The sequence below is a fragment of the Oryctolagus cuniculus genome, chromosome 1 (genome assembly GCF_051225735.1).
Source record: "Oryctolagus cuniculus isolate XC-2025 breed Fujian yellow rabbit chromosome 1, ASM5122573v1, whole genome shotgun sequence".
In the NCBI taxonomy this organism is placed as follows: Eukaryota; Metazoa; Chordata; class Mammalia; order Lagomorpha; family Leporidae; genus Oryctolagus; species Oryctolagus cuniculus.
In genome coordinates, this window is record NC_142867.1 from 202,075,001 (window position 1) to 202,090,241 (window position 15,241).

Below are 15,241 nucleotides of genomic sequence, written 5' to 3' on the forward strand. Positions count from 1 at the left end.
GTGTTCCAGGCAAGGGATGGAGTGGTGAGGGCTGAGGGGCGGGCAGGGGATGGCCATGACCCAGGGGTAAGCCACGGCCTTGGCTGCTTTAACCCATTGTGATTCCCAAGCCTTCAAATCCCGCTGCTGTCCATCATGTCCCCAGAACGCCCCCATCCTCCGAGCGGCCGAGCATCCAGCCCCAGGTGCTTCTCCTGTCCTGCCTGGCACCTGCTGAAGCCCTGCTCACCCGGCAGGGCCACGGCCAATGCACCTCCTCCAGGAAGTCTTCTTCGGCTTCCTGGCCTGTTTTGTTTGCTTTCTGGCTCCCACTGGCCACTGCCTACGGGCACTGTCAGTTCTCCCCCTACCCCACCAGGGAACGCCTGTGGATGGGAAAAGGATCTGATCCACGACTTGGCTCATTGTCCAAGCTACACCCGACGAAGGAATGGATGAGGGCTAAGTGGGCTGTGTGTGGATACTGGAGTGTCATAGGTAGTGGGTGCACCCTGAGGAAGGCCACAATGAAGATGAGGCTGCACCCTGGGGGCACAGCGGGTTCAACTCGCAGGGACCCGACAAGTAGAAGAGAGAGGGAGCTCCAGAGCTCAGGGCCCAGCACAGGGCAGGTGACTGTCCGGGAGTGACCGTCTCAAGGGTTTGAGACGCCGGTTACCAAATGGGAAAACAGTCCCATTAACGAACTCTACAACAGGCTTTGCTTTTTTTCTTTTCAGGACTCCAGCTGCTCCCTGCGGACCAACTGTCACCCTGGAGTTCCAAGGCCGTGCAGCATGGCGGTGCCATGCACTGCCCAGTTCATCCCAGAAGACTTCCCGGAGCTGGGAGTGGCAGACCGATCCACCATGGGCAGAGCCAAGCAGGCAGGGCCTGCCTAGCCAACGCCTCAGGAGCCCGGAGTGAGAGGGGGATTTGAGCAGAGCACAGGCCGGCCGGGCGGTGGGGCCGCCAGCCCAGGGCCCCCCGCAGGATTGCATAGGAGTGAGGGCCAAGCTGAGAATTCAAGGCCGACCTCCACGGCCTTCTGCTAGCTGGAAATGGCTCTCGGGCTGTGTCGGGTGGAGTGCTAAGGGCAAGGGAGAAGCAGTGGGTGCAGCTGGCCTCCAGGCCAGGCTGCTCCCCGCAGGGCAGCCCTCAACTCACAGCCTCTTCCGGTGACCTGCGCAGCACCCTGCCCATTGCCTAGGGGAAGGCTCCTTCTGCCGCGGCTAACGGAGGGCCAGGCGGCGAGCCCGCAGCGGGTGCCCATCTGGGCGCGGCGGACTACTCCCAAACCCACCTTCTCTGAAGCCTAACCGATGCCCGGACTCATCTCTGCCCCTGCCTGGGACCCCGGTCTTCCCTTCTCAACAGCAGGGCTGCCGTCTGAGCGACTGCTCGGCGACTTTCGGTTGCCCAACCGCGTTAACGGGCGGAGCAGGCCGTTACCTGGCCGCCGTAACGCCGAGCCCACCCGCCCCGGCCCGCGCGCTCCGCTCCGCACCTGTACGTGCTCCGCCTCCTCCCGCGCCAGGCCCACCGGGTGGCCGCGGTGCGCGCCCAGCACCGGGCAGAGCGCGCACACGCAGCGGCGGCAGCGGCGGCAGAAGAGCTCGGCCACGCGGTCGCTGTGCTCGGGGCAGCGCCAGCCATGCGCTCCCTCGAGCTCGGCGGGGCCCTGTCCCCCGGGGGTCCCGCTCTGCGCCGCGGGGCCAGCCATCCGCAATAGCGCCTCCGGACTTCCGCAGTGCGGGGCGGGGCTCCGCGGGGAATCGAAACCTGGGGGTGGGCAGGGCGGCTCCCCCACCCCCGCTGCCCCGCTGCCCCGCTGCCCCGCTGCAGGGCGCACCATCCGGCCCAGTGCAGAGTCCTCGGCCAGCAGGGGTGCGCCTCCCACCGGTGCTGGCTTGCAGGTGGCATCGGCAGGAGCGGGGATGCGCTCCTAAGGGAACGGCCAGTTGAGTTTCCAGCGCAGACGGCTCCCATTCCCCTTCCCCTCTCATCCTTTCTGCTGGAATTTTAGGAAAGCCCCTGGGAGCCCCAAGCCGAAGCCAAGCTCCCCTTACAAGGTCCATTGGCGCCCTGACTTGTCTATGCCCCACCCATTGTTTCCAGACAGGAGTCTTTCAGCTTGGGACACACTTTCTGGTTCCCAAATGCCCTTTTGCCCTACTCAGGGCCACAGGTTTTGTCTTCCAAGCTTCTCAGAGCACTGTGTACATTTGTCCCCGACCTTTCCCATTCTCTCAACCATGCGAACTCTGCAGAGGGCTGGGCCCCCACCTGCCCTACCTGTTTCTCAGCCTGGGGTGTCTGATCCAAACAGTAGGTGCCTAATTGGTACACCTTTGGGGAACAAATCAAGGAAAGCTTTATGTGTTAAAACGTCTAGCCAGAGGTTTATTATCTTGTTACATTCTTTCCATTGCACAATTCCACATCTATTTAGTTCCATGTCTTTATTATTATTATAATTTTTTTTACAAAGGTACAAGGAATTTCAGAAACATTAAAGCAATCATCCAAACTTTCAGGCACGGTTTCATATTAAAAGACAGATCGGTTTCTGACTTCCTGTTTTCCCTTTTATGACACAATCTCAAGTTTTGTCCCAGGAAGTACAATTAGTATGCAGCTAAGGTGGAGCCGGCCCAAGCGCATCTCCAGGCGCTGACGTCATCCTCCGGCAGTTCCTGAGTCTACAGCAAGGGCACTGGCGGGTGTGGAGTGAGGGGCTGAGTGCCCGCCTCGCCCGCTGAATGCCGGCCAAGTCCCACTTCATCGGCGCAAGAACATAGACAAAAACATTAACCTTAAAAAAAAAGATGCCTTAAAAAATAGCTGATAAAAATTACCTATCCCTCTCCCTTGCTGTGAAATAATTTAAATAATTTATCCTACATGTAATAAAAAAAAAAGGGTTTGTTCTCTGATGCCTGCGTCTTGTTTTGAAAGGCGAGGAGGGGGTCCCACAGGGAGCGGAGAGCTGGAGGAAGTGGGTCCTCCCTGTGACCCTGGGGACTGTGGATGGCGGCGTTGCCCGCCCTGTGTGGGAGCAGCAGGTGCGTCCTGAACACTGCAGTGCTGGGGGCGGCCACCCGCTGCCCTGATGGTGCCTGGACTTTGGCCTCTGCCCCAGGGAGCATGCTAAGGCAAGCCTGGCCGGGGCTTCACGCCAGGGTAAGCTGGGAACGCGACAAGGACCATGGGCTTCAGGCGTGCAGGCATCCCAGGGGAGTCAGCCTTGGCTGGGGGAGGGAAGCACAGGGCTGCCTCGTGCTGCAGCTGGGGCTCCGGAGATCTTGGTGTGGGGGAGGGCTTGGCACAACACCTCTGCTCGACTTTGTAGGCGGTGCCAGCCAGGACTGAAGAGGATTTGGCTCTGAGTCCCAGCTCCTCTTGGGCGGCACCGGCTTCCTCATCTTTAGTGCAAACGGGCAGAGAGGACCAGTCCCAGGGTCCCCCTCCCCCAGCACTGCAGAACCACACAGGCAAGGCCAGGCCCCAGCCTCAGCTGATCTGCGCTGGGGCTCAGCCATCCCCTCAGGTCCTGAACGTTCCCAGGAGGATACTAATGAACCCGCCCAGGCTGGGCCTCCTGCAGCCCCTGCCTGAGCTCCGGGGTCGCCTGCCCCTCCCTTCGCTCCTCTGCTGGGCTCTGGCTCTGTGGGCGGTGAGAAGTTCCGAGCTGATCCCCACGGAGGCCCGCAGAGAAACTTCGGGGCCCGCTGGGCTGATGGCCTGGCCTCTGCCATCCCACCTCTCTGGGGGACTGCAGGTGCGTGGCATCCAGGGCTGGGGGCCCTCTACCTCCTTCGTGAGCCTGGATTGAATGCTCACAACATGCCGGCAGCCGGCCATGCCCCCGAGGGCCCCGGTGGTGGCCCTCAGCAGTCTCCCACTACTGGCTGGTTGTGGCGGGAAAGGAAGGTGTGGCTCTCCTGGCTGTGCTGTGGGACTGGGCTGAACCCCCGCGGCCCCTTTGCAAACTCCCTGCAAACTCCTGACATCACCCCACACGTGGTTCTCCTGAGACCAGCATCACGCGTGGCAGGTCCCACAGAGGGAAGGACTCACTGCGCAAGCTAAGGGCAGTACCAGCGGATGCTGGTACTGTGAGCCAAGGGCTGCATCAGACACCCAGACCCGGGAAAGCAGGAGCTGAGGCCAGCTCTCCCAGAAACAAACCTCACTCAACTCTCTCTGGGCCTCAGTTTCCCCACCTGTAAAAACGAGGGCATTGGGCCAGATCACTGGTTTTCCATCTTTGAAAAAAAAAACAAATCTAGGTGCAGGATTACGGATTCCATAGCAGCTCAACGCATGCAACAGAGAGAAGCAGGGGCCACGGTGGAACCGGGTGGGCAGTGGGAGACGCCCGCAGCGGGACTGCCACGGGCAGGACAGCCTCCTGGGTCCCGCGGCTCTCACTGCCTACGCAGCTCCTGCCCCAGGAGGCGTTCTAGCTCACCTTCCAAACAGAACTCAGCAGGAGGCAAAGGCATCCTCTAAAAACAAAGTCAATTCAGAAACTTGCTGTGAGAAGGCAAATAGAAAGACGGCCCCGGGTCCCACCGCAATCTTTCAGTGACCGAGAGAGTCTTGTCTTCTGGTAAAAAATATAGAAATAGTGGCTGTCCTCGGGGGACTTGCAGTGTGGTTCTGGGCCTCCCCACGGGCTGAGAGGTGTCCCTGAGGGCGAGGAGGACGGAGGTCTCCTTCGCTCACTGCTCGGAGCTCATCCGCAAGTTCTTGATCTCCAGCTCCAGCTGCTTGGCTTGGACCTCTCGCTGGGTCACCAGCTCCCTCAGCCTCCGGATCTCCTCCTGTTGCCGGTAGAACATCTGCAACAGCTGGGGGAGCAGAGGGCGGGGTCAGCCGAGTGCACACGCAGGATGGCTGAGACCCCAGACCCCCGTCTGGGGCCCAAGGATGGGGTGGTTAACGTGGCCGCCGCCTGGTGGGCAGTGACCGCACAGATCTTTTGGAAAATGCTTTTTACCAAGACACGAAATTCAGGACTCGAACGTTCCAGAATGTTCTAGATGCATACTTTGCTTCTATAAATCCCTCCGGGGTTGCAGGAAAGGACACCTGGCCCTGAAGCCTGTAGGTGCCCGTTTCACCACCACTAACCTGGGTGGTGTTGGCCAAGTCACTCACCGTCCCAAACGGTCCATTTCTTTTGCCGAAATAACTACCCTCAAGGTTACAGTAACAGGATGGCCATCAGGCGCTGGGAGTCTTTCATTATCCCCCCCAGGGTGGCTCATGGGACAGCTGTGAGGGTGGCAGTGTGAGTGCCCCCACGTGACCACCACAGAAATTGAAACCCAGCAGCGTTCAGCCCCGCAGGGTGTCGGGGCCCTATATAGGGTGTTCAGCCCTATAGCTGGTGTTGGGCAGAGCCACAGCAGAATAATCCTCGTGAGATGCCAGCCTGTGCTTTTAGCTGCCACAACCTGACATCCAGGGCTGCTGAGTTTGGTGACATGCTGTATCACAGTGCCACAACCTGGTGCTCAGTAGGTACTTGAATATTGATTTGGGGGGCAGGCACCTGGCCCAGTGCTTAAGATCCACTTGGGGGCTGGTGCTGTGGCGCAGCGGGTAAAGCTACCACCTGCAGTGCCGGCATCTCATATGGGTGCCAGTTCAAGACCTGGCTGTTCCACTTCCGATCCAGCTCTCTGCTGTGGCCTGGAAAAGCAGTGGAAGATGGCCCAAGTCCTTGGGCCCCTACACCCATGTGGGAGACCTGAAAGAAGCTTCAGGCACCTGGCTTCAGATTGGCCCAGCTCCAGCCATTGCAGCCATTTGGGGAGTGAACCAGTGGAGACAGAGAGAGGGGGAACTTTCCCATCTACTGATTCACTCCCCAAACACCTGAAAAAGCTGGGGCTGGGCCAGGCCAGAGTCCGGAGTCCAGATCTCCCAGGTGGGTGGCGGGGACCCAAGTGCCTCCCAGGTACATTAGCAAGAAGCAGGAATCAGAACTTGAGACCGAGTTGGACAGCACACTTAGAGGGAATGCACGTGTCCCGAGCGGATCTTTTTTTTTTTTTTTTTTTTTTTCTGTGTGTATAGCTGCGATTCTGGCATTCGAGGGTGTTCCCTGCCTGTTCATTGAGTGAATTAAGAAAGTGAATTAAGGCGCCAGCATCTCTCATCAGAGCACAAGTTCAAGTCCTGGCTGTTTTGCTTCTGATCCGGCTCCCTACTAATGGGCCTGGGAAAGCAGTGCAGGTGATGGCCCAAGTGCTTGGCCCTGCACCCACATGGGAGACCCACATGAAGCTCCTGGTTCCTGGCTTCAGACTGACCCAGCTGTGGCCGTTGCGGCCAATTGGAGAGTGAACCAGCAGATGGAAGACCTCTGTCTCTCTCTCTCTGCCTCTCCTCTCTCTGTGTAACTCTTTCAAATCAATAAATTAATTAAAAAAAGAATTTCCCTCTCTTTCTGTAACTCTGCCTTTCAAATGAATACATATTAAAAGAAATACAAAGTAATTATCATCTGAAAGTGGATTAATTTTTAAAAAGAACGAGTTAAGCCACAGGGCCTGGCTACACTTCTCATCCCGAATTTCCCCTCCCTCCTCCTTGGTCTTGTCCTGCAGGTGGAGGGCAGTGGGGACCCGCCCCCGCCCCAGCTCCCCACCCTCGTTCACACCTCGTTCTCTGTCTTTGGTGGGGGGCATTCGAAAATGTCAAAGCCATTCGTCAGCCAGGATTTCTTCTCCTCCAGCCTGTGTTCTGCTGCCCACCGGGGCCCCTTCTCCTCCCATAGGGAGAAGGACCTCCGGCCATCCTCTGCGGTCGGCTTGTCTGGCTGGTCCAGGGCCAGGCCCATAGAGTTGGACAGGGATCTCTCTGGAGGCAGCGGCCGGGGACTCAGAACCTGGGAACCAGGCCTAAGGGACACCAGGACTGGCCCTGAGGAGGAAGCAAAGGGCGGTGAGAGGACTGAGCAGCCACGAGCAGATGCACGCTGGGACACAACCCGGGCAGGCACACAAGGACACGTGGAGAACCACAAAGGCACACGCACGCGCACAGACACAGCCACCTGCAGCCAGGCACAAACGCCCGGATGGGGCATTCGGAATGAAATGCCTGGTGTCACCCTCTACGTGAAGCTTGGTTGGTGGAAACAGCAGGGAATGTGCTCTGGAGCGGTGCCAAACACTGCGGACTCCTCAAGGGTCCTGGCTTTGTAAGGACAGCCCCCCCCCCACTACTCTGCCACTGTCAGGTTCATCAGTTCTTCCAAGCACCCTTGCCCGCCACACCCCCGGAAGAAGCAGACATTAGGGATACAGACAGACAAGGAAACTGGCCCAGGGAGGGGGCCGGATCTGTCTATGGTGACACGAGACTGGGGCTTGGCACTGGTCCAGTCCACCAGGAGGTCCCCTGGAGTGGAAGGGGGGCTGCTGGGGCCTGGGGAGGACAGCACACATTGTGACCCTAACTCTGGGCTCACAGACAGGAGAGGGACAGCGAATCCTGCAGGTGGTGGGGGTGGCTGCCTAGGGTCTCTTGGGGGGGGAAGGGTCATCATTGCAGTGGGGTGGGGATGGACAAGGGCCCCGTGGAGTCTCTTATTTCAGGCTGGGGAGCCCCTGTAGAGCGACATGTGCATGGGCCACTCTCCGACCTGAGAGGGTTTCCTGGATCCCTCGGGTCAAGGCCAGTAGGTGACCACCCTGGCCAGTGGGGACTGACTGCCAAGGCCCCCGGGGGGATCAAATACGCGCTGACCCCCTCAGCCCCTGGGCAGCCCATGTTCCTGCCATTTGCTCGCCCGAGGCCTCTTCCCTGCCAGGCTCACCTTTGTCCATCCCGCTGAGCCACTCCTGGGCCGTCAGCGAGGGCTGGGCCCCTGCCGTCGGTGGGTAGATGTCCTCTTGGTAGGACTCTGACTGCAGGAGAAATGCAGCTGGTGAGGGGGCCGGGGGCGGGCTGCCCACGGGGGAGGCAGCCGGCCGCTTAGGCCCTCTCCATTCCCTGTGGGACTGAGCAGACCGGGGCCACACAGCAAGGCCGCTTACCCGAGCCACACAGGCAGGGCCGCACCCACCTGTGACATCACACTGACCTCAACAAAGGCCTTCCCCTGGAGCAGTGCCCCGGGCCTGTGCTCCCCAGGACGGGGGTCCCCACGGGCCTTACCCGCCGAGGCACAATCATGGACACGGGCTCAATGAGGCTCTTGGTTGTGATCAGCTTGTAGAAGCGGAAGATCTCGCAGGCGGACACGTCGAGACCTCTCTTTGGCATGACACCTGTGGGTAGACGCCAAAGGGGGTGCTGAGAGGTTCCCGTGAGACTGCAGGCCACAGGGACCCCCACGCGAGGGCAGAGTCAGGCGGTGAACCTGGCCGTGAACAGAGTCCACGCTGCTCCCTCCGTGTCCCCTCGGCAGACGGCTTAGGAGCAAACCCCTAGGTTGGGCTGGGCCCTGTGCCAGGGAAGTGGAGTTCAAACACTCCCACTGTGTCTCCACCCTCGAGGAGTCACGTTGCTGGTGGAATGGCGCAGTCTTACCTGTGGCGCGATGTCTGCCCCGACACCATCCTAGGCTCTGGCGCCCGCCGCCATTGCTGGAAGCCAGGTGACCACAAGGCCCAACCACCGGTGTCATCTCCACCCCCATCCTAATCGGATTCGCTGCTCCTGCTTCCTGCCTGTCCCCTGGCAAAGCTTTAAGAGGACCTGTTCCTGAACACGTGGCTCTCTCTCTGTCTCTTGATCTCTCTCTCTTATGCTCTCCTCCTCTCTTTCTTCGCCCCTTCCCTCTGGTCTGTTGGGTTTCCCCCACCAAGAACCCCTTTCCCTTACTCCGGTGTTTGATATGTTTTGTGACAGCCTTACACACGTGATCTCAGCCTGGCTTTTACAAGCAGATTGCTTGGTTCAAGTCTCCTGTCTATTCTCACGGCACCCGTGTTCTAACACCAGGTTGTTAAAAAGTTCATGGAGGGGACAGCGCTGTGGCATAGTGGGTAAAGCTGCCGCCTGCAGCGCCAGCATCCCATGTAGGTGCCAGTTCAAGTCCCGGCTGCTCTACTTCCAATCCAACTCTCTGCTATGGCCTGGGAAAGCAGTGGAAGATGGCCCAAGTCCTTGGGCCCCTGCACCCACGTGGGAGACCCAGAAGATGCTCCTGGCTCTTGGCTTTGGATTGGCCCAGCTCCAGCCATTGGGGCCAATAAGGGAGTGAACCAGTGGATGGAAGACCTCTCTCTCTGCCTCCCCTTCTCTCTGTGTAACTTTCAAATAAATAAATAAATCATTTAAAAAAAAGTTCATGGGGAAGGCGCATTATGAGAACACTATGCATGGATTTGGAATTGTCTTGCACCAAACTAAAGTCATCTTTTAATAAAATGTTTATGTATTTTTCATCTACTTGGAAGGCAGAGTGACAGCGAGCGAGAGAGAGAAAAGAGAGAAGCTCTCCATGTGCGGATTCACTCCACAGGTGTCTGCAACAGCTGAAGCCAGGAGCCAGGGGTTTCACCCAGGTCTCTCACATGAGTGAGAAGAACCCAAGCACTGGGCCATCTTCTGCTGCCTTCCGGGATGCATTAGCAAGAAGCTGGATTGGAAGCAGAGCAGCTGGGACTCAAACCAGCACTCGGATATGGCATGCAGGCACCCTAAGCAGCGGCTTAACCTCTGCACCACAACACCTGCTCCTAAACGATTCCATTTTCCTTGAAGTTTTTGAAGTACCCTCCAACAGCTATTCCAGCTTCCTTCTCCTAAAATCATTAGAGAGGCAGACAGCCAGAAACCTCTCATCTGCTGGTTCATTCCTCAAATATCTACAATGGCTGGGGCTGGGCTGGAAGTTGGAAACTCAGTTTGAGTCTCCTCTGTGAGCACTAGAACCCACTTACCCAAGTCATCACTGCTGCCTCCCTAGGCCTGCCCTGGCAGGAAATGAGTCAGGCGCTGGAGCTGAGAATCCAGGCACTCCGATGTGGGGCAGGTGCCTTAATGGCTAGGCTGAAAGGCTTGGCCCTGCAGCTTTCTTTCAATTTGTGTTAGCCTGGTATATCTTTCTCCAGCTGGTTACTTTGTGTCCTTTTATGTTTAGGGTGGGTTTATTTTAGGGAACACAATGTTGGGTCTTTCTAAATTCTGAAACACAGTTAAGAAGGAGCTGGGCATTGCCAGACTGCAGCTGTGCCACGCTGGGCCACCCCGTGCCCGGGCCCGGTGCTCACCGATCCCCTTCTGCGGGTTATAGGAGCGGTACTCAGTCAGGTAGCTCAGGTGAGGCTTCTCGGCGCTCACCTCATAGTAGCGGATGTTCCCGTCTCCCTGAGGAGGAGGAGGGTGGGGTTCAGAGGTGGGGCCCCAGCCAGCAGTCCCCTCCCCACGCCCCCACTGCCACGCAGCAAAAACCTGGCTTTCACAGAGCAAACCACTGGCAAAGACTCTTCGCACAGGGGACACCAGGGACTGCGGCAGCTGAAGGGGTCCTCAGTTTAACGCTCAGCTCCCAACCGTGACCCAAAGCCCACCCTCATTCCTGCGAGGCAGAGGCCCTGGCAGTACAGGCCCCAGTCCCAGAGCCGCTCACACAGCTCAGAACCAGTGGGTCTGACCCTGGGGACACTCCTGGCAGTCATGATGACGTTGGGTGCCGTTCCTGGCAGGAGTGGGTCAGGACCAGGAGGAGTCCTACCCAGTGTAGACCCACTCTGCCCCAAGCACCCACTGCCCCTCCCCAGCTGCACCCAGAGATGGGGAGCAAGCAGGTGGGGGATGAGTGGCCGGCAGGCTTGCCCACCCCTGAGGGCAGGCCCTGGAGCGTTCTGCCTCCCGCCCGAGGGCTCTAGGCAGCCACCCACCTTCCCCACCACGTAGAGCATGTTGGTGTCGGCATCGTAGAAGGGGAACAGCACTCCCGAGGAGCCGTCCAGGTCCTCCTCCGTGAGAGGCACAGAGAGGTCGTCCTGCAAGGGGAGGGAGATCAGGAAGGCCATGAGTCGCTCCAGGGGCCCCGGGGGTGCCCTCGGAGACAGGAGTTCCTGCCGCAGGGCTCTGTGTGTGTTCATGTGCGTGTGTATGCATGTGTGCATGTGTGTGTGTGCGTGTGAGAGCAAGCGAGAGGGAGACCCTTCTTGTGGGGAAGATGTCTCTGGTTCTGCTTTTTTTTTTTTTTTTTTTTTTTTTTTAGTGTTTTTCTTTATTTGAAAGGCAGAGACAGCGAGATCTCCCATCTGCTGGTTCACTCCCCAGACGGCCACGACAGCTGGGGCTGGACCACGCTGAAAACTAGGAGCCCGGAATTGAACCCAGGGCTCCCAGGTGGGCGGCAAGGACTCAAGGACTTGAGCCATCAGCCGCTGCCTCCCAGCGTGCATATCAGCAGGAATGAACGCAGGCACTCAGACACCGGATGTGGCCTCCCAAGCATCGCCTTAGCTGCGAGGTCCAACAGTAGGCTGCCCCCTGGTGGAGACGCCGTTTCAAAGGCACCGTGAGGCCAGGTTCCCTACCTGCCGGCGCTCAACAAACCCCTTTGGAGCATCGGATCGCATTCCGCTCCCCCCCACCCTAGCCTGTGTTTAGCTGACATTTATCTTACAGATGAAGCAGGGGAACGTGAGTGTCTGGGACTCCTGTCAAGTGCTCCTTCCAGCAACACTGCTGGCCCGGCCTCCCCTCTGCCCCCCACACGCCCCCCGTGCCCACACCCACTGAGTTTTCACCCCCAAACCTGTGCTGCAGTGCTGCCTCTGGGTCACTTCCCCTGGTCCAGGTCCCAGGCTCCGTGCCTCTCCCGGGGCCTGACCCACCTCCCTTGTCGCGTGACAAGATGCATGAGGCCTGGGCTTGCCCCGTGGGCTGCGAGCTCTCCCTGCTAACCATCCCCGGCCCCCAGCTCACGGCGGCCCACACCATGCAGGTGCGTGAGAAGTGAGTGGACGAATGGGGCCAGCAGCCTGCTGGAAGGTGTGGGGCGGGGGCAGCAGAGTGCCTGTGACACCCACCTGGTCCCACAGGGCCATCTGCCGGTTGTTCCATCGGGACGTGCCTGTGGACAGCAGCTTCTTCAGGTTGCCCAGGAATAGCACCTTGTTGGCTCGGTGCCCCTTGTAGTTGGCTTCCTGCAGGGACAGGTGCGGTCAGCGTCGGGGAGATGCTGGGAGGGGACCCCCATGGCAGCAGGTGGTTCTGGCCTCCCTGCTTTGCTGATGTTGTTGTCCCACCTGGACAAGGCCTTCCTCCTTCCTCACCCCAACTCTGCTGGGGAATCTTCCCAGGGCCACCACCTCTAGGAAGTCTTCCCGGATCCCTTCTTGCTATCGGTGCAATTCTTTTTCTGAGCAAAGTCACAGACAAACCCCTGCCCAGCTCCGCACTCCCAGTGACAGCAGGGTGGCCACTGCCACATGGGTTGGTGCAGTTAGTCACCTAAGAGGCAGGATGTCAGCCCATGGCTGCAGACAAGGAGGAAGGGGCTCAGAGAGCAGCAGCTGCCTGCCCGAGGTTACACGGCTGACAACCAGTGCGCCCTCAGGTCTCCTGACGCCGGCCAGGGACAGCGCTGAGGCACACTGACCAGCTCTGGAGTCAGATCCGATTCAAATGCCAGCTCTCAGTGTGGTCCCTTCATCTCTCTTTGGCCTCAGTTTTGTCATCTGAAAAATGGAGCCGGCAAACCCTATCTCCCAGTGGTGCTAATGGGACAGGCTTGGGTGGGGGTTGGGGGTGCAGCCTACGCCCCTAAAGCCTGGGCGCGGCTGCTGGCGGCTTCACTGCCCTGCTCTCGGGAGCCCCGTGGCCCCCTGGGGCCCAGCACTCGCCTGGAGGACGGTCCCCACTCGGGGGTCGAGCACCCGAATCTTTCGGTCTTTGCAGGCGGTGGCCAGCAGGCTGCCGTTGGTGTTGAAGGACATGGAGAGGATGACGTCCTGGTGGCAAGTGATCGTCTGCACGGGGTTCCTGAGTACTGCCTCCTTCGTGTCCAGGTTCCAGACCATCACCTGCGCGGCACAGCGCGGGCCCCTGAGCACAGGGCCACCCCCGCCCCAGCACCCTGCCGTGAGACACAGTATTCCTGGGAGGGGAGCTGCAGCTGGCAGCCTGGCTGGGAAGCCTCAGGTCAGAGGGCGGATCTTCAGGCTGAGGCCAAGCATGGCGGGAGGGGGAAGCCGGGAGCAGGGCCATTTAGCCTCGAAAGCAAAACACCATCTGCCTTCCTGCAACGGAACATCACGCTGGGAAGACCCCAAGGGATCAGCTAATGCCAGGATTTCAAACAGTCACAAGCAGCAGGTCCCACCTGGCATGGACAAACAGGACTGCCTGGGGTGGTGACACAGACTGTACACTCGCGGCCGTGTGAAGAGCGCCCCCTGGAGGCGGGTGTGGAATAATGCACACAGCTTTGCCGGGGAGCCCCACAGACCCACCCTGCAGAACCAGGAGAAAGAGCACTTCTGGCCCCGAGGTCCAGCAACCCTCTCCTCATCACGGCTGCTTCTGCAAACTGCTGCGGGGTCAGAAGGGCAGAGTCTGAAATCCTATTTGTCTTCAGGTTGGGAAACCGAGGCCTGGAGGAGGCAAGGGACTTTTCGGGTCATCCCGCAAACCGGAGGCGGAGTGGGAGGAATGCAGCTCTCCTGTGCCAGGACTTCCCCCAGCCGTGGGGCCCACAGTCCCCCCGGCAGCCAGCAGGGCAGAGGGCAGATGCCCTGGCAGGCCTGGTCCATTCCCTTCTGGCAGGATGTGACGGCTTCAACAGCGTCTCCCCAAACCCAACCCCCCACCCCCCAACTCAGAATGCGAGATGTGAGCCCGGGTGGAAAGAGGCTCTTGCAGATGGCGTTAGCTCAGGTGCAGTCACAACGGGTTAGGAGAGGACCTGCGGGCGCACGGGGAGAGGCTGTGGGAGCACAGAGCTTGGAGTGACACTGCTAAGTGACAGAGTGAAGCGCACCTGGAGCCACCAGACCCCGGACAGGGCAGGAAGGTCCGCCCAGGGCTGGCGTCGTGGTGCAGCAGGCTAAGCCACCGCCTGCACCCTGATCCCACACGAGCATGGGTTCGAGTCCCGGCTGCTTCGTTTCCGACCTGGCTCTCTGCTAATGCTCCTGGGAAGGCAGTGGGAGATGGCCCAAGGCCTTGGGTCCCTGCCACCCAAAACTTGGGAGACCTGGATGGAGCGCCTGGCTCCTGGCTTTGGCCTGGCCAAGCTCTGGCCGTTGCAACCATCTGGGAGTGAGCTAGCAGATGGAAGATTCTCTCTCTAAGTCTGCTTTCAAATAAATGAATAAATACTTAAAAAAAAAAAAAAAGGAATATTCTCTCTGGAGCCTGTAGGGGGCGCCGATCTCCCCCAAGAGCTCAGCTCCAGGTAGGGTTTCTGTCTCTAGAATGGTGACAGCTGTAAAGGCAGCCCTGGAGAGGGCCACGCAGGCTGCTCACCTTGTAGTCGTAGCCGGAGCTGAAGAGGATGTTGGCGGCCGTGGGGTGCCACTCCACCAGGCCCACCCTGCGCGCGTGGCCCATCAGCTCCTTCCTGTAGGCCGTGAGGTTCTTGGACAGCAGCTGTTTGGGGATGGCCCAGATCTTGATCTGGCAGGGGAGACACGGCCCACGGGAGGGTCAGTCGGGGCCGCCTCCCTGCCTTCTCCACCCCAAGCCACGGACCCGGCAGTGCTCGGCAGAGGCAGTGGGCAAAGTCTCCAAATCCATCTCTCCACGGGTCAAGGACAGCTGGGCGCCCCGGAGGAACGGGCTTCGCCACAGTCCTCCAGCTGAGCAGAGACGAGCCCACACCCCCCAACCCGCCCCTGGGGATGCTTGGCCACCTGGACGGTTGGACATGTTGGGCAGGTGGATGGGCGCAGGCGTGTCCCCACGCTGGATGCCACAGCGAAGCTGCCTTCCAGCTCAGCCCAGCCCTCCGGGGCCAGGGCTCCGCCCCCACCTCGCTCTCAAGGCCCAGGGCGGAAGCTCAGGGTCAGGACGAGCAAGGCAGCACCAGGCTGGCCCTCAGGGCACCTGGGAGCCAGCGCAGGCTCTGGAGCAGCACGGGACAGGGCCATCTTCCTGCTCCGCAGGGCGCCCTGGATGGCCCGGAAGAGGACAGGCTGGAAGCCAGGGGGCCGGGCCAGGGACGGACGGCAGGGGGCGCTAGCGGAGCGAGCGCCCTGCCACGGAGGCAGACGTGGACGAGGCAGCGGGCGCTGGAGCCAGGGGCGGTGCCCGCGGGCCTTCCGGGCTGTCC

The 15,241-nt window shown here is 59.8% G+C and overlaps 2 protein-coding genes across 5 annotated transcripts in view; both read right to left on the bottom strand.

Moving 5' to 3' along the window:
- Window positions 1-2,276, bottom strand: part of TRIM14 (tripartite motif containing 14) — a 24,468-nt gene extending 22,192 nt beyond the window's left edge. Inside the window, exon 1 of one of the 4 annotated variants that reach the window (XR_016224511.1) lies at window positions 1,487-2,276. Coding sequence is in view for 1 of the 4 variants with exons in the window: in XM_002708159.6 (XP_002708205.4) it covers window positions 1,487-1,834 (348 nt within the window). In the remaining 3 variants the exon portion in view is untranslated. Of the gene's footprint in view, window positions 1-1,282 lie in introns of all 4 variants that reach the window. The other 3 variants (XM_002708159.6, XM_089318741.1, XM_089318740.1) reach the window with 3 other exon arrangements.
- Window positions 2,277-2,426: 150 nt separating this feature from the next.
- CORO2A (coronin 2A) overlaps window positions 2,427-15,241 on the bottom strand; it is a 54,934-nt gene continuing 42,119 nt past the window's right edge. Inside the window, exons 4-12 of the mRNA XM_070054847.2 lie at window positions 14,437-14,586; window positions 12,813-12,992; window positions 11,997-12,113; window positions 10,851-10,955; window positions 10,221-10,317; window positions 8,158-8,270; window positions 7,817-7,907; window positions 6,656-6,918; window positions 2,427-4,835 (exon numbers count right to left, since the gene is read on the bottom strand). Coding sequence (XP_069910948.2) covers window positions 4,707-4,835; window positions 6,656-6,918; window positions 7,817-7,907; window positions 8,158-8,270; window positions 10,221-10,317; window positions 10,851-10,955; window positions 11,997-12,113; window positions 12,813-12,992; window positions 14,437-14,586 — 1,245 coding nt within the window. The 3' untranslated portion in view covers window positions 2,427-4,706. The remainder of the gene's footprint in view (window positions 4,836-6,655; window positions 6,919-7,816; window positions 7,908-8,157; window positions 8,271-10,220; window positions 10,318-10,850; window positions 10,956-11,996; window positions 12,114-12,812; window positions 12,993-14,436; window positions 14,587-15,241) is intronic.